This window comes from Leucoraja erinacea, chromosome 20 (genome assembly GCF_028641065.1).
Source record: "Leucoraja erinacea ecotype New England chromosome 20, Leri_hhj_1, whole genome shotgun sequence".
NCBI classification, from domain to species: domain Eukaryota; kingdom Metazoa; phylum Chordata; class Chondrichthyes; order Rajiformes; family Rajidae; genus Leucoraja; species Leucoraja erinaceus.
This window is the reverse complement of record NC_073396.1, coordinates 21,683,718-21,708,664: the sequence shown is the minus strand read 5'-3', so window position 1 is coordinate 21,708,664 and position 24,947 is coordinate 21,683,718. Positions and strand designations below refer to the sequence as shown.

At 46.5% G+C, this 24,947-nt stretch overlaps 1 protein-coding gene across 1 annotated transcript in view; it reads right to left on the bottom strand.

Moving 5' to 3' along the window:
- The window catches only part of trrap (transformation/transcription domain-associated protein), a 168,782-nt gene that overhangs the window by 62,987 nt on the left and 80,848 nt on the right, over positions 1–24,947 (bottom strand). Inside the window, 5 exon segments of the mRNA XM_055651623.1 lie at positions 651–797; positions 3,336–3,515; positions 7,063–7,276; positions 10,053–10,174; positions 16,498–16,697. Coding sequence (XP_055507598.1) covers positions 651–797; positions 3,336–3,515; positions 7,063–7,276; positions 10,053–10,174; positions 16,498–16,697 — 863 coding nt within the window.

Here is a 24,947-nt window from a genome sequence, read left to right as displayed (position 1 = left end):
TGGAAGAAGGCAGGAAAATGGGGTTGAGAGAAAAATAGATCAGCCATGATTGGCTATCCTACCACAACTAGAGAGCAGTCCTGAACTGCCATCTACCTCATTGGAGACCCTCAGACTATCTTTGATCGGACTTTACTGGCTTTACCTGGCACTGAATGTTATTCCCATATCATGTGACTATATACTGTAAATGGCTCGATTGTAATCATGTACAGCTGCTCTTCGACCTACGATGGGGTTACGTTCCGATAAACCCATCGTAAACCGAAAATATCGCAAGTCGAAAACGCATTGCAAAATATTGCGATAACGTGGCCGGACGTGATGTGCGGCTCGCTGCCGTTGCCGAGTGTTTGCCGATCATAAAGTCGAAATATCGCAAGTCAAAGCATCGTAAATTGGGGAGCACCTGTATTGTCTTTCCGCTGACAGGTTAGCATTCAAAAAAGCTTTTCACTGTACCTCGATACACGTGACAATATACTAAACTCAAACTGAATGGTGGAGCAAACTCTTGGCCTACCTTTGCTCATATGTCGTGTGGTCTGTGTATTGTGTTTACAGGCCTGTTATGTTGCTGCAAATAAGAATGTCATTGTTCCGTTGTTGGTACTTAGGACAATGAGACACTCTTGCCACACTGTGCTCACCTTTACTTCCCTGAGCGAGTCGAGGAATTTATCATGCCTATTTGTCAGCATGTGCAGCTGGTTCCCCGCATCTTTCTCGGACTGCTCCTTGGTTTTTGGCGTGCTGCTCTGATCCCCAGGTGCCAACTCAATATCGATTTCCACATCCTAGATGAGAACCATTGAAGAATGGGTTAAAATTCACATTCCCACTGGAGACAAAACACCAACGCTGATTGTCACAGGTGACGTTTCACCAGGATCGGGATATCTGTGAGAACCGCTGTGCAATAATACCATTTCATATCGGAAACAATCTACCCGACGGTCTTGGATCTATGAAAAAAATATTTAGCAACAAATTGGAGGAGGGAATCCATCTATGTTTTAGGCTTTGTGCATCACCAATTCACTGTACCTTGTGACAATAAAGTACCACTGAACAACTGAATTGGTTCTCTCACTTCACCATTGACACCTTCACCTGTCTAGAACCCAAGCAATGTCTTATTGAGTATATTCTTTGCTTTAAAAAATGGATCTCATGACAGGTCCATGCCCCTTGGCTCCAGAGCCTTTCTGGATGATCCATTTTCCCAGACCAGCAGAGGTCACGGCCTTTGGGGGGGGGGGGGAAGCCGAGCTACTGGCCCGCAAGTCGTCCTCGGATGCCGAGCTATGGGAAGGTATCTGCCGGCTGCAGTCCGGTCGGAGTTCCAGAGCCCTGGTCGCGGGCGGGAAAATTCGACCTGCCGATTGGCGGGGAAGACCCACCCGATGAGGTCAAGATCAGAGAGATCGAGAAAGGGGAGACGGAAAGAATGTCAGTTGATTGTCTAAACAAAAAGATAGTCGATAGTCACAACATTTGGAGTCATAGTCATACAGTGTGGAAACAGGCCCTTCGGCCCAACTTGCCCATGCTGACCAGCATGTCCCATCTCCACTAGTCCCACTTGCCAGCATTTGGCCCATATCCCTCTAAACCTGTCCTATCCATGTAGCTGTCAATAGACAATAGGTGCAGGAGTAGGCCATTCGGCCCTTCGAGCCAGCACTGCCATCATGGCTGATCATCCACAATCAATATCCCGTTCTTTCCTTCTCACCATATCCCCTGACTCCACTATCTTGAAGAGCTTTATCTAACTCTCTCTTGAAACCATCCAGAGAATTGGCCTCCACTGCTTTCTGAGGCAGAGAATTCCACAGATGTTTCTTAAATGTTGTAATAGCACTTGCCTCAACTACTTCCTCCGGCAGCTCATTCCATACACCCACCTGTGTAAAGGTTACCCCTCAGGTTCATATTAAACATTCCCCCCCTCACCTTAAACCCATGTTCTCTGGTTCTCGATTCCCCTAACTCTGGGCAAGAAACTCTGTGCCCCGTTTGCCCCATCTATTCCCTTCATGACTTTGTACACCTCCATAACATCACCCCCTCATCCTCCTGCGCTCCAAGGAATAGAGCCTGGGAATTTATATCATACACGGAGTTTCCAACATTAAGCAACAAAAAGAAAAGATAGATTTTTTCACAAGGCCCACTCCAGTTAAGAAAGAGAAAGAGTAACTATTCAAACACTCAATTAATATGCGCTGTTTAATTAAGATATATGTTAGATATATAGAGTTAAGATAACTCTATGCCACAATATCTGTCCAACTGAATGCGGGGATGCATTTCATGTTTTGTGTGTGGTGTCCTAAGGCGTGGTGGACTGTTGATGGGTTATTTAATAAACTGGTTCTCTTAAAACAAAATCATGTTGTATTTCATTAATCAATCATTTATCTCATTTAAAAAGGAAAAGACAGTGTTCACCTTCGAGAGCGCTTGCGTTTCACAGCGTTCTCTCTCTCTCTCTCTCTCTCTCTCTCTCTGCTGCAGTGATGTGTAGTAGGCCAACCATACGAGGTTCAATTTCATCATCATAAAATGATGTTGGCTTTTTAACAGAAATTTAGCCCAGGGCTGGGTGGTCACGTGGGTCTGAAGGTCCCAATTCACAACGGAAGACCTTATTACAAGAACTGTGGTGTGCCTGAGGCAAATCAGATTTTTCTCACACTATAACATCCCCTTTCCTCCGTCACAAGGGACAGACTATCGACTGACAGTTTATTTTTCTCTGGACTAGTTTCTTTCTCTCCTTCCTTTCTCGATCTCTCCGTCGCCATCACAGGGGACAGACTAGAGCTTAGACTTTAGAGATGCAGCTCGGAAACGGGCGCTTCTGCCCACCGAGTCCACGCCGACCAGCAATCACCCCGTACACTCGTATGATCCTCCATACTACGGATAATTTAGAATGAACCTACAAATCTGTACGCCTGGAGCATGGGAGGAAACTGGAACACCCGCAGAAAACCCACGTGGTCGCAGGGAGAACGTACACACTCCGTACAGACAGCGGCAGTAGTCAGGGTTGAAGCCGAGTCTCTGCCGCTGCAAGGCAGTTATTTTACCGCTGCGCCACCGTGCCGCCCTTAACCATCCTTTGAAAAAAATCTAACACGTTACACAGTTGTGCTAAAGTGCTGTTATAAATTAAATCTATAATGCTGACTGATCACCTTGCACTGGCACAGAATGGACACACATCAGCAGGGATTTCCGAGAAGGAACAAGGTGTTAACTTCAACGTTAATTGTTGAACCAGAATCGGAGGGAAAGGCAAGTCAAATTCAGCGACAAATTACCTCCTCTTTGCTCTCGCTGTTCTCCCTCTCCCTGGGCTCCTGTTTCACGTGCGTTACCATGGCAAAGGCTGCGCGGTCATGGCTGTCAGCGAGGTTAATGACGTTGGTGATAGATGGCAGCATGGCACCTTGGCAATTGGTGCCAATGGTTGTGTTTTTCTCACACACCGCGAGCAGCAGCTGCAGGGTTGGGGTAGGAACGCAATAATCAACAGACGGGGCACGTCAGCGCGACACATCATCATTAGCCGTTCCTCCACACGTAACGTTACTTTCAGACGTTGGAGATACAGGCGGAAACAGGCCCTTCGGCGCCGACCAGCAATCACCCATACACTAGTTTGATGTTTAGAGATACAGCGTGGAAACAGGCCCTTCAGCCCACCAAGTTCGCCCCGACCAGCGATCACCCCGTATACTAGCACTAACCTACACACTAAGGGCAATTCACAATTTATAATGAAGCCAATTAACCTACAAACCTACACGTCTTTGGAGTGCGGGAGGAAATCGGAGCACCCAGAGAAAACCCACGCGGTCACGGGGAGAACGTGCAAACTCCATACAGACAGCACCCGTTGTCAGAATCAAATCCGGATCTCGGCTGCCGTAAGGCTGCAACTCTCCCGCTAGGCCACTGTGCCGCCCACATACTTTAAAGCTGTAAACATAACAAAGACATCAGTTGATGTGGAGGGGCGCACTTAGAGAAGCTAATGAAGCAACAATGTGAGGGAACTGAACTAACAAACTCTGCTGAAGTGACTACTGGCCTCGAGGGCCTGAGCTGCAGGGAGCAGTCAGGCAGATTAGGACCTAGTTCCTTGGAGAGCAGGAGGATAAGGGGTGATGTGATATAGTTGAATAAGATCATGAGGCGAATAGATTGGGTAAATGCACAGTTTTTTACCCAGAGTTCCCAAGGTGGCACGGTGGCGCATCAGTAGAGTTGCTGCCTTATAGCGCCAGAGACCTGAGTTCGATCCTGACTATGCCTGCTGTCTGTGCGGAGTTTGTACGTTCCGCCCATGACTGCATGGGTTTTCCCCGGGTGCTCCAGTTTCCTCACACATTCCAAAGACGTACAGTTTTTTAGGTTAATTTGGCTTTGGTAAATTTGTAAATTATCCCTAGTGCGTAGGATGGTGTTAGTGTACGGGGATCACCGGTCAGCGTGGACTCCACGCACGGCCTGTTTCCGCACTGTATCTCTAAACTAAACTAAGAAAGGTAGGGGAATCAAAAACGAGTGGACATAGTGTTAGGGTGAGGGGGGAAAGATTTAATAGGAACCCATGGAGCAACAATTTTTTTACACAAAGGGTGGCATGTATATCGAACAAGGTAGAATGGAGGAGGTAGTTAAGGCAAGCACTATCACAACATATAAGAAACATTTAGGCAGGTACATGGATAGGATAGGTTTGGAGGGATTAGTGCCAAACACAGGCAGGGACTAGTGTAGATGGGACATGCTGGACAACATGGGCAAGTTGGGCCGAAAGGTCCCTTTCCACGCTTGTATGACTATGATTAGATTCTAGGTTGGAGAACATAGGTTAAGGTGAGAAGGGAAAGATTTAATGGGAACCCGAGGAGCAACTTTTTCACACAGGTGGTGCGTATATGCAACGAGCTGCCAGAGGAGGTAGTTGAGGCAGGTACGATCACAACATTTAAAAGACATTTGGACAGGGAAAGTTTAGGGGGATACGGGCCAAACGCAAGCATGTAGAACTAGTGTAGATGAGGCATCTTGGTCAGCATGAAAGAGTTGGGCTAAAGGGCCTGCTTCCCTGCTGCATAACTGCGGCATGTGCAGGGAGGAGCTGCAGATGCTGGTTTAAACTAAAGATAAACACAAAAAGCTGGAGTAACTCAGCGGGACAGGCAGCATCTCTGGAGAGAAGGAATGGGTGACGTTTCGGGTCTAGACCCTACTTCAGAATGAAGAAGTTTTATGATATTCAATAGATGAGGCAGAGAAAGAGATACCCAAAGGGCAAAAGAACATTCTGTACTGAGACTGCTGTGTCTGTAAACCCTCTGAAACATTATAAGCTCTGCACAGACAGTGATTTTTGAGCAGGCCTTCGGGCTCAGTGAAACTGGAGCGATCCGCAGCAGTTAAAGACGTCTCTCACACTGGGTAAAATCGGTGCCTCAACTACATACTGCTTTGGAAATGCCAGACAGCAACATTAAAGGCAGATTATACAAAACTAAATCTACTTCAAAAAGTACAAAACCTTAACCCGAAGCAGTCGTTTCGTCAATGTGCTTATTTCGACTTCAACTCAAAATTAAAATTGCACACCTTAACAACTTATTGTATTTGTTGTTCAGTTGGTCATTCAATGTATCCCTGGGTTCTAATCTCAGTTCACACTTTGGAGCTAAAGTGCGGAAACAGGTCTTTTGGCCCAGGGAGTCGGCACCAACCAGTGATCCCCTCGTACACTAGCACTATCCTGCACACGAGCGACAATTTCACCAAAGCCAATTAACCTACAAAGCTGTATGTCTTGGGATTGTGGCGTCTGTACATAGTTTGTACGTTCCCCCCGTGACTTGGGTGGGTTTTCTCCGGGTACTCCGCTTTCCTCCCACATTCCAAAGACGTGCAGGTTTGTAGGTTAATTGGCTTTGGTGAAATTGTAAATTGTCCCCAGTGTGAAGATAGTGCTAGTGTACGGGGTGATCATTGGTCAGCGTAGTCTCAGTAGGCCAAAGGCCTGTTTCTGCACTGTATCTCTAGACTCAACTAAACTAAATCTCTGCAGTATTTTGTAATGCAAAATGACTGCGTAACTAAAAAGTCTCAAACAAATCTGCAGTGAAAGGTAAAATAACAAGGTGATGGTGATGACTAAATAGACATTCGACTAAATAGGTTTCCGCTAAATAGACACAAAAAGCTGGAGTAACTCAGCGGGACATGCAAAGGACAAAGGACAAGGACAAAAGACATTTATTGTCACATACACCAATTGGTGTAGTGAAATTTGAGTTGCCATTGCAGCATACAAATAAAATAAACACAACACTATAGAATTTAACATTAAACATAAAAATCATCCCCCCCACAGCGGGATCAACTTTCCCACTGTGAGGGAAGGCAGCAAAGTTCAGTCCACATCCTCAATGTTCCCCCTTGGTCGGGGCCTATCGAGGTCTCCGCAGTCGCCGCATTTAAAGTCAGCGCCGCTGCAGCTTGAACCTCCGCAGACCACAGCTCCACGATGTTGAAGTCGGCAGGCCCAGAGCTCCACATGGCAATCCGGGTACCTCAGTGCTGCGCCGCCGCTGAAGCTGCAGCTCGAAGCTCTGACCCGTCTCCGGCAGGAAAAGCCGCGCCAATCAAGATAGTAGGCCGCGAGGAGGGGACGAAGATGCGGCTCGGAGGAAACACGTATCCTCGACCAGGTAGGGACGGGGAAAAAACGGTTTCCCCCCCTTCGCCCCCCACCGCCCCGTCCCCCACATAAAACAGACTAAAAGGCCTCCAGAACAAAACATTTTAACAAACTAAAAATGAAAAAAAGGGTGAAAAACGAACAGCTGCAGGCGAGGCTGCCACACTATATTGGGCCACCCCTGGTTCATCTCGGCTGCATCTCTGGAGAGAAGCAATGGATGACCCGACTGGTTAGCAGACTACAAAAGCTTTTCACTGTACCTCAGTACACATGACAGTAAACTAAACTAAAGACAGTTTGTTCCTCACCTCGATGCACTGCTTGATCCAGAAGTGACTGCCCATGGCCTCCCAGTTCTGGGAGCAGGTAATGTAGAGCAGCCGGTCGTACACGCGCCGCCTCATGGAGTTGTCGAAGACCTCGAAGAACTTGGCCCGAATGTGCGGCTGGCAACATCGCAATCCAGCCAAGAACGCCGGCTCCAGCTTGGCCGTCAGTTCACTGCCGGAGAGGTTCTCATCCCTGCATGAGACCACAAGTACAGAGGACTCAATGTGTATCAGCCGATTCACCTCTACCCCATTGCCAAGATTGAACTTTGTCTCTGGAACTGATGCGCTACGATGCTGACCACTGTATTCTGCACTCTGTATCTTCCCTTTGCTCTACCTATTGTACTTAAGCTTGGCTTGAACGTATTTATGCTTGAAAGCAAATCCCGCCAGACTCAGGAAAAAGTTTCTTCCCCTCTTCCCCTCTTCCCCATCTTAGACTGCAGATCCAAACTGGATTTATTGCCTTATCCAAAGATAGCAACTATTAAAACGCAGCAGTCCTGCACCAACATAATCAAAGACTTGTCCTACCATAGTCATCCCTTCTTCTCCCTGCTCCCATCTGGCAGAATGTACAGAAACTTGAATGTTTGCACAACCAGACTCTGGAACAGCTTCTTCCCCCTTCTGTACTGTCCTTCCATAAGCCTGGGTACTGTCCAATTCACCGCTACCTCATTGCAGACATCGGACTTTGATTATGGAACTGGTGCGCTACAATGTTAATAACTATATTCTGCACTCTGTATCTTCCCCTGAGCCTATTGTACTTGAGTTTGACCTCATTGTATTTATATATCGTTTAACCTGAACGGTTTGGATAGCATGCAAAACAAAGCTTGACATTTTACACATGACAATAATAAACCTAAGCCTGAACATTGGACTTTATCTATGGAACTCATGCGCTCCAATGCTGAGAACTAGATTTTGCACTCTGTATTCAGATTCAGATTCAATTTTAATTGTCATTGTCAGTGTACAGTACAGACAACGAAATGCATTTAGCATCTCCCTGGAAGAGCGACATAGCAAACGATTTGAATAAATAATAATAAGTGTCCAGGGGGGGGGGGGGGTGGTGATTGGCAGTCACCGAGGTACGTTGTTGAGTAGAGTGACAGCCGCCGGAAAGAAGCTGTTCCTACCTTTCCACAGTGCAGAAACAGGCCCTTCGGCCCACCCACACTAACCAGCGATCCCCATACACTAGCATTATCCTACACACTAGGGAGAATTTTACCAAAGCCAATTAACCTGCAAACATACGAGTCTTTGGCATGTGGGGGGAAAACTGGAGCACCTGGAGAAAACCCACACTGTCACAGGAAGAACGTTCAAACTCCGTAGACAGTATCCATAGTCAGGATTGAACCAGGGTCTCTGGCACTAAGGCAGCATCTCTGTGCCACCCTGTACCTATTGTACTTGAGATTTGATTGTATCTATGTATGATATATCTGATCTGTTTGGGTAGCATACAAAATAAAACTTTAAAAGGCAGGAGAGGGGGGGCAGGGAGAGGGGGGGGCAGGAGAGGGGGGGGGCAGAGGGGGGGGCAGAGAGGGGGGGGGCAGGAGAGGGGGGGGGCAGGAGAGGGGGGGGCAGGAGGGCTGGGGGGGAGAGGGGGGGCAGAGGGGGGGCAGGAGGAGAGGGGGGGGAGGAGAGGAGGGGGGGGGGGCAGGAGAGGGGGGGGGAGAGGAGAGGGGGGGGCAGATGTGTATGGGTCTAACGGGCTGTTATAACTAAAGGGACAAAGTGTAGAAGGGAGGAGATATTAGAAAGATAAAGAAAAACAAGACATGTAGAACCTCTCTACAGTCAGAAAATGAAACTGGCTTTCTTTCATCACAGCATTATGTTCCGACATGTTTGATACCAGAGCACCTGGGACTTAAGAACCTTTCAAAGTTGATCAACTGATAATGTTTAAAGACATAAAACGCATCCTCCAGGAGATGTTGGGATATTTTAGTGGGCTTATCCCCCCCCCCCCCCACATATAGTGATCAGTGCATGAACTAGCTGGCACCACAGTGCACCACAAACCAGAGGCCGCACACCTGGAAGCATGCATTAGCATTTATAAAATGATTTATTTTCATTAGTTTTAAGATGGATTTCAAAAATACATTTATATTTTCTTCGGTGCCAATCTCTTTTAGTTTTTACTTTAGAAATACAGTGAGGAAACAGGCCCTTCGGCCCACTGAGATGTTAGCGTTGACTAATGATCACCCTGTGCTCCAGTGTTATCCTACGCACTGAGAACGTTTTGTTTACATTTTACAGAAACCAATTAACCTACAACCCTGCACATCTTTGCAACGTGGGAGGAAACTAGAGAGCGTTGAGAAAACCCATGCGGTCACAGGGAGAACGTACGAACTCCGTACAGACAGCACCTGTGGTCGGGATCGAATCCGGGTCTCTGCCACTGCGCCACCCAGTTGGCAGCAGAGGGCTCTCATCTGAAGCAACAGCGTGTGCCACTCACCACTCCTGACACACTCGGGACAATTTACAACTTACAGAAGCCAATTTGCCTACAAACCTGCACATCATTTGCATGTGGGAGGAAGCCGGAGGACCCAGAGGAAACCCACACAGTCACAGGGAAAACGTGCAAACTCCACACAGACAGCACCCAGAGGCAGGATCGAACCCCGGCCCCTGGCGCTGCAAGGCAGAAACTCTACCGCTGCGCCGCCCATCTCGTTCAAAAGATGACGTGCAAACACGCAATCCAGTCTGCTCGCACTTGGGTAACTTTGAGATTTATTAAATAAGTTGCTTGCTTCTGAAATATGGACCATTGTGTTCGACACAATGAGTATAGAAAACCGCACAAACCGTATTGGTTTCTCAAATGGAATAAATCTGCATGGATCTCCCGGGAGGGTAGTGCAAAGAGAAGTGTGCAAACTAATGAACTGTACATTTTGATTAATTACACCAATTACCTATAGACAAAGTTAACGAGGTCCAAGAATTGAGCATTTAACTCAAGGTCATCTGCAAAGCGTTTTTCAATGTAGGTCATCATTTTAACCAATAAAATGGACTTCTCCCTCAGTGTAGGTGTCTGCAGAGAAAAGAGAAATCATTCAGAGATTAGAGGAATTGCAAATGCTGGTTTACTAAATCAAAAGACACAAAGTTCACAAGAATTAGGCCATTGAGCCCATCAAATCTACTTTCAATCAAAGCTGATCTATTTCCCTCTCAACCCTATTCTCCTGCCTTCTCCCTGGCACCCATACCAATCAAGAATCTGCCAATCTTCACCTTAAAAATATCCATTGACTTGGCCTCCACAGCCGCCTGTGGAAATGAATTCCACAGATTCACCACCATCTGACGAAGAAAAATCCTCCCCACCTCCTTTTTTAAAGGTATGTTCATTTATTCTGAGGCTGTGCCCTCTGGTCCTAGACTCTCCCACCAGTGCTGGAGCAACTCAGTGGGTCAGGCATCATCTCGGGGAGACATAGATAGGTAAAGATTTGGGTCGGGACCATTCTTCAGACTGATTGAGGAGGTGGGGCGGGGAAGAAAGCTGAATCGGAGGACAGGCAGGACAATGCCTGGCAAGTGACAAGTAGAGATGCAAGGATCTGCACACGCAAGTTGAGAAAAAAGTGCTGGAGTAACTCAGCGGATCAGGCAGCATCTCTGGAGAGCATGGATAAGCAAGGTTTTGGCTTCTTCTTTCAGGCAGGCTGATAAATCATTCAGCCAGCCAGTGTTTCTGCATCTCTCTCTCTCCTACTCCCCACCTTCAACTCCTTCCTCTCTCCCTCTCAAATAACATTAGCCCAGTGGCAACATAATCAAAGACTTGTCTCATCCCAATCATTCCCTCTTCTCCCTGCTCCCGTCAGCCAGAAGGCACAGAAGCTTGAAACTGCACACCACCAGACTCAAGAACAGCTTCTTCCCCTCTGTTATCAGGATTCTGAATGTTCCTTCCATAAGCTAGGGTACTGTCCGATTCACCTCTACCCCATTTTGGACATTGGACTTTGTCCCTGTGACCAATGCGCTACAATGCTGAGAACTATGTTCTGCACTCTGGAACTTTTCCCGTGCTCTATCTGTTGTACTTGAGTTTGACATGATTGCATTTACGTATAGTATTAACTGAGCTGATTGGATAGCATGCAAAACAAAGCGTTTCCCTGTTCTGAAATACAACGGCACAGTGGTGCAGCTGGTAGAGTTGCTGCCTCACAGCATCAGAGGCCCGGGTTTGATCATGACCTCAGGTGCCGTCTCTGTGGAGTTTGCACGTTCTCCCTGTGACCGAATGGGTTTCCTCCTACATCCCAAAGACATGCGGGTTTGTTGGTTAGTTGGCCTCTGTAAATTGTCCCTGGTATGTAGGGTCTGAAGGAGGGTCTCGACTCGAAACGTCATCTATTCCTTTTCTCCAGAGATGCTGTATGACCCGCTGAGTAACGCCAGCTTTTTGTGTCTATCCTAGTATGTAGGGAGTGAATGGGAAAGTGGAATAACATAGAACTAGTATGAATGGGTGATCGACGGTCGGCATGGAATCGGTGGACCGAAGGGACTGTTTCCGCACTGTATCTCTAAGCTAAAGTTAGGTTTACTGTTGTCACATGTACTAAGGTCCAGTGAAAAGCTTGGTTTTCAAGTCAAACTCAACTACAATAAGTAGAGAAAAGGGGAGGATCCAGAATGCAGAATATGGTTCTCAGCATGGTAGCGCATCAGTCCCATAGACTGCTTTCAAACCAGAAAATAATTGGTTATGTTTAACGAAAAGTTAAATCCTCGTGACGGCATCATCGCAATGCCAAGAGATAATTTCTAGATCGCAAACAATGACTTAATATCACACATTTTACTTCTGTCCAGTTAATTATTCATACTGGATCAGAATCCATTCTAAAATATTAATGCACAACATATGTTGTAACCGGCAATTTGCAAATGTTAATGATCCGACTCCATCCATTTCCCATGTGCTAAGTGAAGAGATTGGTGATCACTTCTGCTGAGGTCAGGAATACTGAGTGAGTGGGAATTCACTTAGTCTACTGTTACTCAACCATGGCACAGCGGTAGAGACCTGGGTTCAATCCTGACTATGGGTACTGTCTGTACGGAGTTTGTACATTCTCCCCGTGAACTGCGTGGGTTTTCTCCAGGTGCTCCGGTCTCCTGCCACACTCCAACGACGTACAGGTTTGTAGACTGATTGTAGGCTTGGTATAATTGTAAATTGTCCCTAGTCTGTAGGGTAGTGCTAGCGTGTGGGGATCGCTGGTTGGCAAGGACTCGATGGGCCGAAGGGCCTGGCGCCGTGCTGTATCTCTAAACTAAACTAAATGCAGTATAACGGGTTGAATATTCAATCATATGATGAGGTACTGGACAACTTGAGCAAGCAGGTTGGCTTCCAACCCAATAATTTCAACACTGAATTCTCTAATTTCAATACTCCACAAACCCCTTTGTTTCCTGTTGCTCCCTCCCCCTTCCTGCCCTGGAGAATAAACAGTGGTTCTTCACTTTATCTACACCCCTCATAATTTTATAAACCTGCATAAGATCACCCCTCAGCCTCCTATACTCCAGTACAACCATTTCGCCCACTATCCTGCGCCCTTCCACCCCACCTATCCCATCCTCATCACCCCCCCTCCCCCCCCCACCTCCATTTACACCCATATCACTCCCTCTGGCTTTGTTTCATCTCTCCTTATCAAGCACCCTTTGGTCTCCGTTTCACCTCTAGCCGTTGCCACTTATTCCACCAGTCTACAAATCAAACCCCCCTCCCCCTTTACTTGTATCCACCCACATTCCTTCCTCTGGCTTCACATTTCACCTCTTCTATCCTTGTCCTTATCTCATAGCTTTAGTCTTCTCATCTCTGGTCCTTGTCTGGTCCATCTGCAAAATCAACCCCTCTCCCCTCTCACCTGTATCCACCTATCACACGCCAGGCTCGGCCCTGCCCCACTTCGATTCCAGCTTTCTCCCCCCTTTGCATTCAGTCTGAAGAAGGGTCACTTGTCCATTCCCTGCACAGATGCTGCCTAACCCGCTGAGTTCCTCCAGCATTTTGTGTTTTGCTCATGATTCTCGGCCTGTGCTGTGCTCCAGAGTGTGGTGGACACTGCCCGGTCCATCACCGGTTCTGACCTCCCCGCCATCAATGGGATCTATACGAGTCGCTGCCTTAAAAAGGCAGCCGTGATCATCAGAGGCCCACACCAGCCTGGCCACACTCTCATTTCACTCCTACCATCGGAAAGAAGGTACAGGAGTCTGAAAACCATGACCTCCGGCTTCAATGATAGCTTTTTTTCCCACAACTATCAGGCTCTTGAACACTAATGTGGGCCTTCACCTGGAGTACGCGCTGACCTCCTGTTAATCGAACTTTATCGAACTTCAATGTTGTATCCTGCACTAAATGTTGTACCTTGTATCCTTTATCTGTGCAGTGTGAATGGCTTGATTGTATTCAAGTGTGAAAACGCACACCGCAAGATTCAATATGGGCAGTCTGCACCCTAGCGGCATAAACATTGAATTCTCCAATTTCCGGTAGCCCTTGCTGTCTCCTCCCCTTCTCAGCTCTCCCTCAGCCCTCGGGGTCCTCCTCTTCCTTTTTCCTTTCTTCTCCCCACCCTCCATCAGTCTGAAGAAGGGTTTCGGCCCGAAACGTTGCCTATTTCCTTTGCTCCATATATGCTGCTGCACCCGTTGAGTTTCCCAAGCACTTTTGTCTACCTTCAAGATTCAGGGACAGTTTCTCCCTGCCATTATCAGGAAACTGAACTGTCCTCTCACCAGCTAGAGAGCGGTCCTGACCTCCCATCCACCTCATTCGAGATCTTTGAACTACCTTTAATCTGATTTTCAATGTTATATGTTGCAGTCAATGGTGTGCCCTTTATCTGAACACTGTGGGTGGCTTGTAGGGTCTTTTCGTGTATTGTCTTTTTGGTGACTAGATAACACACAAACAAAAGCTTTTGACTGTACCTTGGAACACGTGACAATAATAAACTAAACTAAACTAGTGCCTCTGTGCTGCCCATTGCTGAAGACTTGACATTCATAAGCTCTAGGAGCAGAATATAGGCCGATCGGCCCATCAAGTCTACTCCAGCATACACTCATGGCTGATCTATCTTTTCCTCTCAACCTCATTCTCCTGCCTTCTCCACATAATCCCCAAAACCCTTACTGATCAAAAATCTGTCAATCTCCACCTTACAAATGCCCATTGACTTGGCCTCCACAGCCGTCTGCAATGAATTCCACAGATTCACCACCCTCTGACAAAAGAAATTCCTCCTCATCTCCCTTTTAAAGGTATGTCCTTTTATTCTGAGGCTGTGCCCTCCAGTCCTAGACTCTCCCACTAGTGGAAATTTAACAGTCAAATGCGGGTCAGTCAACCAAAAGGCACTGCGAGACCTTCCAGAAAACACGCAAATAAGCTGATGAATTAAACCAAGGTTGAGAAGGCTTTGCCATCGCTAGGTTGGGGGAAATTACCATGCGTAGTTAATATTGCAGTAACTGAAGCAACAGTGATATTGTGAAACAGTGCCTGGAACATTAATAATGATTGGACCCGCCAGTGGTTGTGGTCACAATGCATTAGCGGATGCAAGGGCCGCATACAATAGCACAACACGGGCTCGGAGACACGCTCTGTTCTCTCATTTCCACCAGCATTATGGAACGAGTGTCCCTTTCAATAACCAGAAACTTGACTCAATTAAATATGGTCTTCTTCTTCAAGAAACATCACAAAATATAATCAAGATGTTGTGAATTATGAAACGTAACATCATCTTCCCCCAATTAAGTATTACAAAATGTGCACGAGTCATTTATAAAAAATAATTACTTAAAATTTAGGCTTCTATTTAATTATGCAGTTTTAATTAATTTTCTACACATAGACATGTAATATTTAATAAGTGTAAAGATTAATTTATATATAATCGTGCGCATTCTAGCAGAAAGTCATTTGGCGGCATTTATGTTAAAATTCCTTGACTCATTTACTTCCAGGACGTTGTTAGCGAATTCTTAAAGCCCCTTCGGTCCACTGAATCCGTGCTAACCACTGTAAGAGCAGTGTAAATGGAGCTTGGTGTTTGGCTAAAGATGTGTTTAGTTTAGAGATACCGCATGAAAATAGGCCGTTCGGCTCACTGAGCCTGCGCTGAGCAGCGCTCACCCAAAACACGACACACGGGACAATTTAGTTTTGATTGCCTCAAAGCCATGTGGTGGGGCTAAAGGGTCAGTTTCCATCATGTACGACTCAAATATTTTTCCTGTGCACATTGGGATTAAATACAATTTATGACAGAAAATAAACTTTCTTAGAAGAGTGAGTAAATTCTACGTTTTCAGTTGAGAACATATTGACTTCACGGCCTGGTTCGTCAACTTAAAAACCCAGGAATGAAGAAGAATACAGAGGGTGGTGGTCACTGCCCAGTCCATCATAAGTACTGACCTCCCCACCATCAAAGCGATCTATAGGATATCAAAATGGCAGCCAATATCATCAAAGACCCTGGCCACGCACTCATTTAGCTCCTACCATCAGGAAGAAGGTATTGGAGCCTGAAAACCTGATGAGCTTGTTCAAAAACAACTTCTTCCCAACAATCATCAGGCTCTTGAACCAATACCCAATACCAATCTCAGTAACTATGAAATTCCATGGACTGTCTTTAGTTGCACTAAGGATTTCCGTTTATGCACTAGTATTGTGATTCTTCATTTATTGATTTAAAAAAAAAATGTATCTGTCTGTATTGCGTTTAGGAGCCTGTTAAATTGCTGCAAGTAAGAATTCCAATATTCCATTGATGGTACATATTAAAGTTGAACTGTCGAGACTTCATCTAGAATCCATCTACACTTCACGCTGCCTCAACAAGGGCACCAGCATAATCATGGACCGTTCTTACCCCGGTCACTCCCTCTACTCCGCTCTCCCATCAGGCAAGAGGTACAGACGCATGAAAACGCAAACCTCCAGATTCAGGGACTGTTTTTCCCCCAGTTATTATCAGGCAACTGAAGCATCATCTCACCAACGAGAGAGCAGTCCTGACCTCCCATCCGCATCATTGGAAACCCTTAGACTGTTTTTAATCGGAAGTTACTGGCCTTCATCTAAACGTTATTCCCTATATCCTGCATTTGTGGACAGCTTGATTGTAATCGTGTATTGTTTTTGTGCTGACTGAACATCACACAACAACAATAACGTTTTTACTGTAGCTCGGTACACATGACATTAACTAGGCTTGGAAAAGTCTGTAAATGATTGTAGCCAGGCCACTCTGACTTTGACTGCAATTGTATGTAGCCCGTCTGTATTGTTCTCACCTGGTTTATTGCCATGGCAGAATTGTTCTTCACCCACTCCTCGACTATCTTCACCACAGCCCTCAAAATTTTGGCATCGGGTGACTTCTCAATGAGAGAGGTCAAGATGACTTGGATGAAGTTCTTCCGCATTTCCATGCTCATTACAGCAAGGCGGGTTTTCACGAGCTCCAGGCTTAGCATGATCAACTCAATCGTGACTGCGAGAGAGAAATACATTTCCCCGTGTTAATACCATGCAGGAAAAGTAGCACGATAGGTGTAGGAAGCCCTACTTCATGTGTGTTACCAAACGACAGGAAAATCATATAGATCGCAAAACAGTACCTTTTTGGGTGCCAGTGGGCGGCACGGTGGCGCAGCGGTAGAGTTGCTGCCTTACAGCACCAGAGACACGGGTTTGATCCTGACTATGGGTGCTGTCTGTACGGAGTTTGTACATTTTCCCTGTGACCGTGTGGGTTTTCTCCGGGACCTCCGGTTTCCTCACACGCTCAAAAGACGTACAGGTTTGTAGGTTAATTGGCTTTGGTAAAATTGTCCCTACTGTGTAAGTCTTAGCGTAGACTCAGTCGGCCGAAGGGCCTGTTTCCAAGCTGTGTCTGTAAAGTTTTCATGTCAGAAATTCCGTGCCAAACATGATGGCAAGATAATCTCCTCAGCCTCCACATGCTCCATATCCCTCCATATCCATGTGCCGATCTAAAAGCCTCTTAAACACCACATTTGTATCTGCCTCCACCACCACCTTGTTCCAGGCTCCCACCATCCGCTGTATAAAAATACTTGCAGAAACAAGGAACTGCTTTGGCTGGTATACAAAACAAGACACAGAGTGCTGGATTAACTCACTGGGTCAGGCAGCATTTCAGGAGAACTCACGCACTCACAGAGAAATTGTGCAAACTCCATGCAGACAGCACCCGTGGCCAGGATAGAACCTGGGTCTCTGGCGCTGTGAGCAAGCAAGTCCATCGCAACACTGTGCTGCCCTGACCTGTTGAGCTACTCCACCACTCTGTGTCCTGTTTTGTAAACCAGCAAAAATACTTGCCCCGCACATCTCCCTGAAGCTTTCAGCCTGAAGCTCTGCCCTCTAGCCTGACATTTCCACCCTGGGAGGGGAAAGATTCTGACCGTCTTCTCAAAGACATGTACACTTTTGACTATTGGAAATGGAACACAATATTCTGCTTGGAGCACCATCTAGTGGTGTCATGTTTAGTGTGTGGTCATTGCTTTGTACAGCAACGGGACACAGGCGTTGCGAGCAAGGGCAGTGTTTATCGTCCATCCCTAATTTCTCCCAAAAAGGTGGCATTGAGCTGCCTTCTTGAAACACACAGTCCACAGCAGTCCAGTGGTGGATGTGCTCCAAACTAAAGTTGTAGTTAGACTGTTCAATGAGAGCAGCATCGAGATTGTGTCGTTTCTAGCTGAGTTTACTGTCACGTGTACTGAGGTACAGTGAAAGCTTCCAGCTATCACTAACCAGTCAGAGGAAAGACTACACAAGATTACACTCATGTAATAGAGTCTTACCCAACTTGCCAACACCGGCCAACATGTCCCATCTACACTAGTCCCACCTGCCTGCAATTGGCCTATATCCCTCTAAACCTGTCCTATCCACGTACCTGTCTAAATGTTTCTTCACATTTGTGATAGTACCTTCAACTACCTCCTCCAGCAGCTCGTTCCATATAACACCACCCATTGTGGGAAAAAGTTATCCCTCAGGTTCCTATTAAATCTTCAGATCCCTTCAGACTCTGGGATTTGAAGAAGGCCCCACCAGTCCCATTACAGGTGCTGTCTCGCCTGCCGAGCTACTCCAGCACTTTGTGTCTTTTTTTAAAAGAAATAGGTTGCAGTTAGATGCGTAATTTAACTCTCTGTGAAGGCAGTATCGAGAGTGTGTTAATATACTAACCAATCAATATTCAGTTAACACACAACGTGCTGGAGTCACTCAGCGGGTCAGGAGACATCTGTGAAGGGAAGTTACAGGCAACGTTTCGGGTGGGAAGAAGGATCCCGATGCTGCCTAAGCCGTTGAGTTAGTCCGGCACCTTGAGTTTTGCTCAAGATTCCAGCTTCTTGTGCCTCGAATATAACTCAGTAACCAGGTGTGAAAGACAACTGCAGCTGCTATAAAACCAAAAGGTTCCAAAGCCTTTCGCCAAGAACCACGTTGCAACACAAGTTCAGGCTTATCGTGGAGCCCTGCAAACTTTATAGAGTTGAATGGAGTCTTTAAAAGCTACAATAGTGGCCAACCCAGACTACAGTGGAGCAGGCAGGATACAAAGAAGAATGACTTGGAATTTGAGACTGAGCATAATCAAGGACCAGTCTCACTCCGGTCATTCCCTCTTCTCCCCTCTCCCATCAGGCAAGAGTTTCAGTTCAGTTTAGTTTATTGTCACGTGTACTGAGGTACAGTGAAAAGCTTATTGTTGCGAGCTAACCAGTCAGCAGAAAGACAATACATGATTACAATCAATCCATTTACAGTGTACACAGTTTTAAGAGTGTGGAGCAATTATAATACGAGTTTGTAGGTCTGCTTCTGTGTCTAGGATGCAAATAGTCGCCTGTGTTGGGCACCATCTTGGATTCATGCCCGTTGGAAGAGGTACGGAAGTGTGAAAAGAACACACCTCCAGATTCAGGGACAGTTCCTTCCCAGCTATCATCAGCAACTGAACTGCCTGAAATTGTACTCATGGATGGCAATAATCTTACTGATTCAATGAACCTTGTACCTTGATACATGCAAAAACACAGCATCATTAAACATGGATAGCATAGTCAGCAAGGACGAGTTGGGCTGAAGGGCCTGTTTATGTACCGTCTGACATGCAAAGGCACAGCTAGTAGAATGCAAAGCTTTCAGTAAGACTTTAGAGATGCAGTGCGGAAACAGACCCTTTGGCCCAACGAGTCCGCGCCCACCAGCCCGATCACCCCGTACATTAGCACTATCCTTCACACAAGGGGCACCCGGAGAAAACCCACGCGGTCACAGGGAGAACGTACAAACTCCGTATAGACAGCATCCTTAATCAGGATAAACCTGGGTCTCTGGCGCAGTGAGGCAGCAGCTCTACCGCTGCGCCACCGTGCACGCCCCTTTGAAGTCATGCATTTAGGCTTTGGCATGCCAGCATCTTTTAATTGCATCTTTTATTCCATTTCCCAGGCAATTAGCATGTAAAGACACAGCACAGGGGTCGTGACAGTAAATGTCACTACCAGGTAACTTCTTAAACATCTTCAAGGTCGGAGCTGCTTCGATAATTGCAATACATGGTGAAGAAACACAAAAGCAAATTAGCACTCCTGCAAATTAAATTCCTGCCTCACACTTCTGGCCAAGAAAACACAAATTAGTGAGGAGATGGAACTGTTTTCACTCCGTGGCACGAGTGTACCATGTTGAACAGCCGTTCTTCAGACACGCCGAGCCAATTACAGAGATTGCCGCCGACCCTTAAAAAAGGATCCCGCGCTGCCTCTCATCCGTGAATGGAAGCTGCTGCCCCTCATCCACTCTTTAGACGTTAGACACCTGGCTACTGAGCTATAATGGAGACACAAGGAGCTGCCGATGCTGGTGGCCTTGCTGAGACAGAGTGGAGTGTAGATGGGAGTCAATGGAAGGGAGATAGACTCAAAAAGCTGGAGTGACTCAGCGGGAAGTCTGAATAAACGTCACCCATTCCTTCTCTCCAGCGATGCTGCCTGTCCCGCTGAGTTACTCCAGCTTTTCGTGTATCTTCCGGTTTATTCAGGTTGGTTTATTGTAGTTTAAAGATTCAACACAGAAAAAGGCCCTTCGGCCCACCAAGTCTGCGTCGCCCAGTGATCCCCACATACTAGCACTATCCTGCACACCAGGGATAATTTACAATTTTACCAAGCCAATTAGTTTACAATCCTAGATGTCTTTGGAGAGTGGGAGGAAACCTGAGCACCCAGAGAAAACCCATGCAGGTCACGGGGAGAACGTACAAACTCCATACAGACATCACCCGTAGTCAGGATCGAACCGGGGTCTCTGACGCTGAAAGGCAGCAAGTCTACTGCTGCGCCACCATGCCGCCCTTGTATATAAACTCCCTTCTGCCATCATCCTCTGCTTCCCTCCAGGATGTCAGTTAGCACTCCCTGGATCCCATGCATTCTAACCATCCAGTGCAGCCCAGGTATAGAAACTTACAAATCGTATAGAAACTTACAAACTTCTTAAGGGGTTGGACAGGCTAGATGCAGGAAGATTATTTCTGATGTTGGGGAAGTCCAGAACTAGGGGTCACAGTTTAAGGATAAGGGGGAAATCTTTTAGGACCGAGATGAGAAAATCATTTTTTACACAGAGAGCGGTGAATCTGTGGAATTCTCTGCCACAGAAGGTAGTTGAGGCCAATTCATTGGCTATATTTAAGAGGGAGTTAGATGTGGCCCTTGTGGCTAAAGGGATCAGGGAGTATGGACAGAAGGCAGGGATGGGATACGAGTTGGATGATCAGCCATGATCATATTGAATGGCTGTGCAGGCTCGAAGGGCTGAATGACCTACTCCTGCACCTATTTTCTATGTTTCTATAGTATCACGGCTCTCTCTTACTGTTTCTTAAGTATACTCCTGCATTCCCTCTGCTCCAGGGATTCATGTGATCCCAGCTGCCCATACCTGTCCCAAGCCTCTATTTTTTGACCAGAGCCTCAATTTAATTTCAGATTTTCAGAATTTCCAGTGTTCAGTTGTTCTGCTGTGGAAGAATGGCCTGGTGGGTTGGAACAGAGCAGAGAGTATGCAATGCATTAATAACACGAGGGTAGTGAGCTCCACCTGCTGGCCATTAAGAGCCCGAGAGACTGCAGATGCTAGAATCGTGAGAAAGCACAGAGTGTTTCAGGAACGGAGAGGTGCAGCAGGTAGAGCCGCTGCCACCCGGCGCCAGAGACTCGGGTTCGATCCTGACCACGGGCACTGTCTGTGTAGAATTTACACATTCTCCCTGTGACCACACGGGTTTTCTCCCTGTGCTCCGGTTTCATAAGTTCATAATTAGGGGGAGCAGAATTAGGCAATTTGGTCCATCAAGTCTACTCCGCCATTCCATCATGGCTGATTTATCTTTCCCTCTCAGCCCCGTTCTCCTGCCTTCTCCACGTAACCCCTGACACCCTCACTAATCAAGTACGGGTTTCCTCCCACGTCCCAAAGACGTGTGGGTTTGTAGGTTAACTGGCCCTGTGTTAAACTGCCCCTAATGTGTAGGAGTGGATGCGAATGTGGGATAACATAGAACTAATGTGAACTGGTGATCAAAGGTCGGCACGGACTCGGTGGGCCGAAGGGCCTGCTTCCTTCCATGCTGCACCTTTCAATCAATCAACTCAGTTGATCAGGCAGTACTGTGAAGGGAATGGCCAGAACTGGGTATATTCAAAGCAGAGTTTGAAAGATTTTTGATTAGTAAGGGTCGCAAAGGTTATGGGGAGAAGGCAGGCGAATGGGGTTGAGAGGATAAAGAGATCAGCCATGATCGAATGGCGGAGTATTCTTGATGGGCCGAATGGCTTACTTCTGCATGGGGAAGGGTACCATGATACCAGCGTGGGGAAGGGTCCACACTCCTAACACTAACATGAGCTCCTAGCTCGTAGGTTTTCAACCTGCTAACATAACAATGGAATAACTCAGTGGGCCACATGAACATGTATAGGCAACATTTTGGGTCGCGACCCTTCTTCACACTCTTAAGACTGGTAGTTACTAAGATTTTTTTTAAGTGTGCTTGATGGCAGGGCCCTGACTAGCCTCATTTATTTAATCTTGTATCACAATTAATCCCCGTTTAATGTGGGTGGCGTGCTGAATCTTTGATTTTCAAGAATCCTTGACCTATCCTAGAATTCAATTGTAATTCATCGCAGTGTCAGAGAATTAAAAAGGTCCTTCGGCCCAACTCGTCCATGCCGACCAAATTGGCCCATCTACGCAAATGTCCCATTTGCCCACGTTTGACCCCTATCCCCCTAAACCTTTCCTACCCATGAACCGATATGTCAATATGCCCGTGTTTTTAAAATGCTTTTAAAGTACCTGTCTCAACTATCTCATCTGGCAGCTTGTTCCATACACCCGCCTCCCTCCGAGTCAAAAGGTTGCCTCCCAGGTTCCCATTAAATCTCTTCCCCTCTTCCTCTGTCCTCTGGTTCTTGATTCCCCTCGGATGCAATCACTTTATCCATTCTCCTCATGATTTTATACACCTCTCTTAAGATAACTACATTAATAATTCACTGCAATTTGCCTCTGCGCAAAAGATTTAACTTTAGCTGAATATTAATTACCACAGAGGAGATTTTACAACCAAAAATTTAATGGGTTATGCATAGGTTTCTGAATCTCAGCAATGACTGAATAAAGCTCAAGGTAGCAGCAATGTTGAATCCTTGGGGCAGGGTATCTTTTGATTGCAGGGAAGGGGAAGAAATCTATGTAAAACGAGTTCTGAAGACAGCATTCGATTCAATTATTACAACACGAAATTTAAATTTAAAAGCATGTTGAATTTTCACTATCTTTGTAACATGATAGAGTGTATTTGCAATAACTGCAATTTAATTAACACTTAGGGTTGATATATCACTTGAATTTGCTCCAGGCACATTAATCTTCTTGCAAACATGGTTGAAAATCTTAAATTAACTACCTTGTTTCAGAGCTGTTTGGGAAGTTTAAACGGTGTTCATCTACCCTTCATCTCCACAAACTTTAACTTTCCACAGCCATTCATTCCTCCAATATTCAATCTTCTTGCCGGACACGCGCTCAGTCCGCCCGCCAAGGCCTGGTGGATCTCCCGGTTGCTAACCATTTTAATCTCCTTCCCATTCCCATGCCCTGGGCCTCCTCCATTGCCAGTGAGGCCACATACAAAATGGAGGATCAGCACCTCATATTCCCCTTGGTAGCTTACAACCCAACGTATGAACATTGAATTCTCCAGTTTTAAGCAATACTTCCCCAAACTCATTTTTAAAAACATTTTGCACCCCCACCTGTCTGTCAACCCCCACCTCAATGTGCTCCCATTTCTCCCACCAGGGCAGCAAAGTGGCACAGCTGGTAGAGCTGCCACCACACCGCGCCAGAGAACCGCGTTCGCTCCAGACCTCGGGTGGTGGTTATGTGGAGTTTGCACGCTCTCCCTATGAACACGTGGGTTTCCTCCGGGTGCTCCGGTTTCCTCCCACATCCCAAAGACGTGTGCGTTTGTTGGTTAATTGGCCCTCTGTAAAGTGCTCCAAGTGTGTTGGGAGTGGATGTGAAAGTGGGAGAACATAGAACTAGTGTGAATGGATGATCGATGGTCGGCGTGGACTCGACGGGCCGAAGGACCCGTTTCCATAGTGTATCTCCAAACTAAACTAATTGTACTTTAAATGCGATGGGATCGCGGCCACCATGCAGGCACAGTCACCTTTACCACGGTCAACAAGGACACGGTCACACTGCAACTCTGCTCCTCCACTAAACAATATTTTCACAGCAGGAAACCTCAACACTGGAAATTCTGAATTGAATCGAAATCAATTCAATCTCCCACTAATTCCCCTGCTCCTTCCTCCTCCTACACTCATCTTGTCACCGAGCTCCAGATAGTCATGGAATTAACATGCCAGACTCCCCATCTATCTATTTGCCAATCTGCCAAGTCATCTTAAAAACAAGCCACAAAGTACTGGAATAACTCAGCGTGTCAGGCAGGCAGCATCTCTGGAGAACATGGATAAGTGCAGTGGTGGAGTTGCTGCCTTACAGCGCCAGCAGAGCCAGAGACCTGGGTGCGATCCCGACTACGGGTGCTGTCTGTACGGAGTTATACGTTCTCCCCGTGACCACGTGGGTTTGCTCCGAGATCTTCGGTTTCCTCCCACACCAAAGACGGACAGGTTTGTAGGGTTGATTGGCTTGGTAAATTGTCCCTAGTGTGTGTAGGATAGTGTTAATGTGTGAGGATCACGGTGTGGACTCAATGGGCCAAAGGGCCTGTATCTGCACTGAATCGCTAAACTAAACTAAAGTGACGTTTCGTTTCGAGACCCTTCTTCAGAAGAACCTTCTTCTTCTGGGAACCTCAATGGAAGCACACCATGTTCCCTTCACTCCACAAATATCACCCTGACATCAGAGAGATACATTTGCCGACGTATAATGAAAGTGTGGAGCGTGCTGGCTGAGATCTATTTCAGCACTGATGTTTGAGCATTTTTCAGACGTTTTTTTGAAGTAGTGCATTGATCCAATATCAAGCCCGTCATTCTTAAACATCAATGGAGAAAAGAAGTCTTGAAATATATATTTTGAAGGGCACCTTGAAGTCTGAAATGTTTATTATCTAACTGCTACATTATCTAACTCCTACATT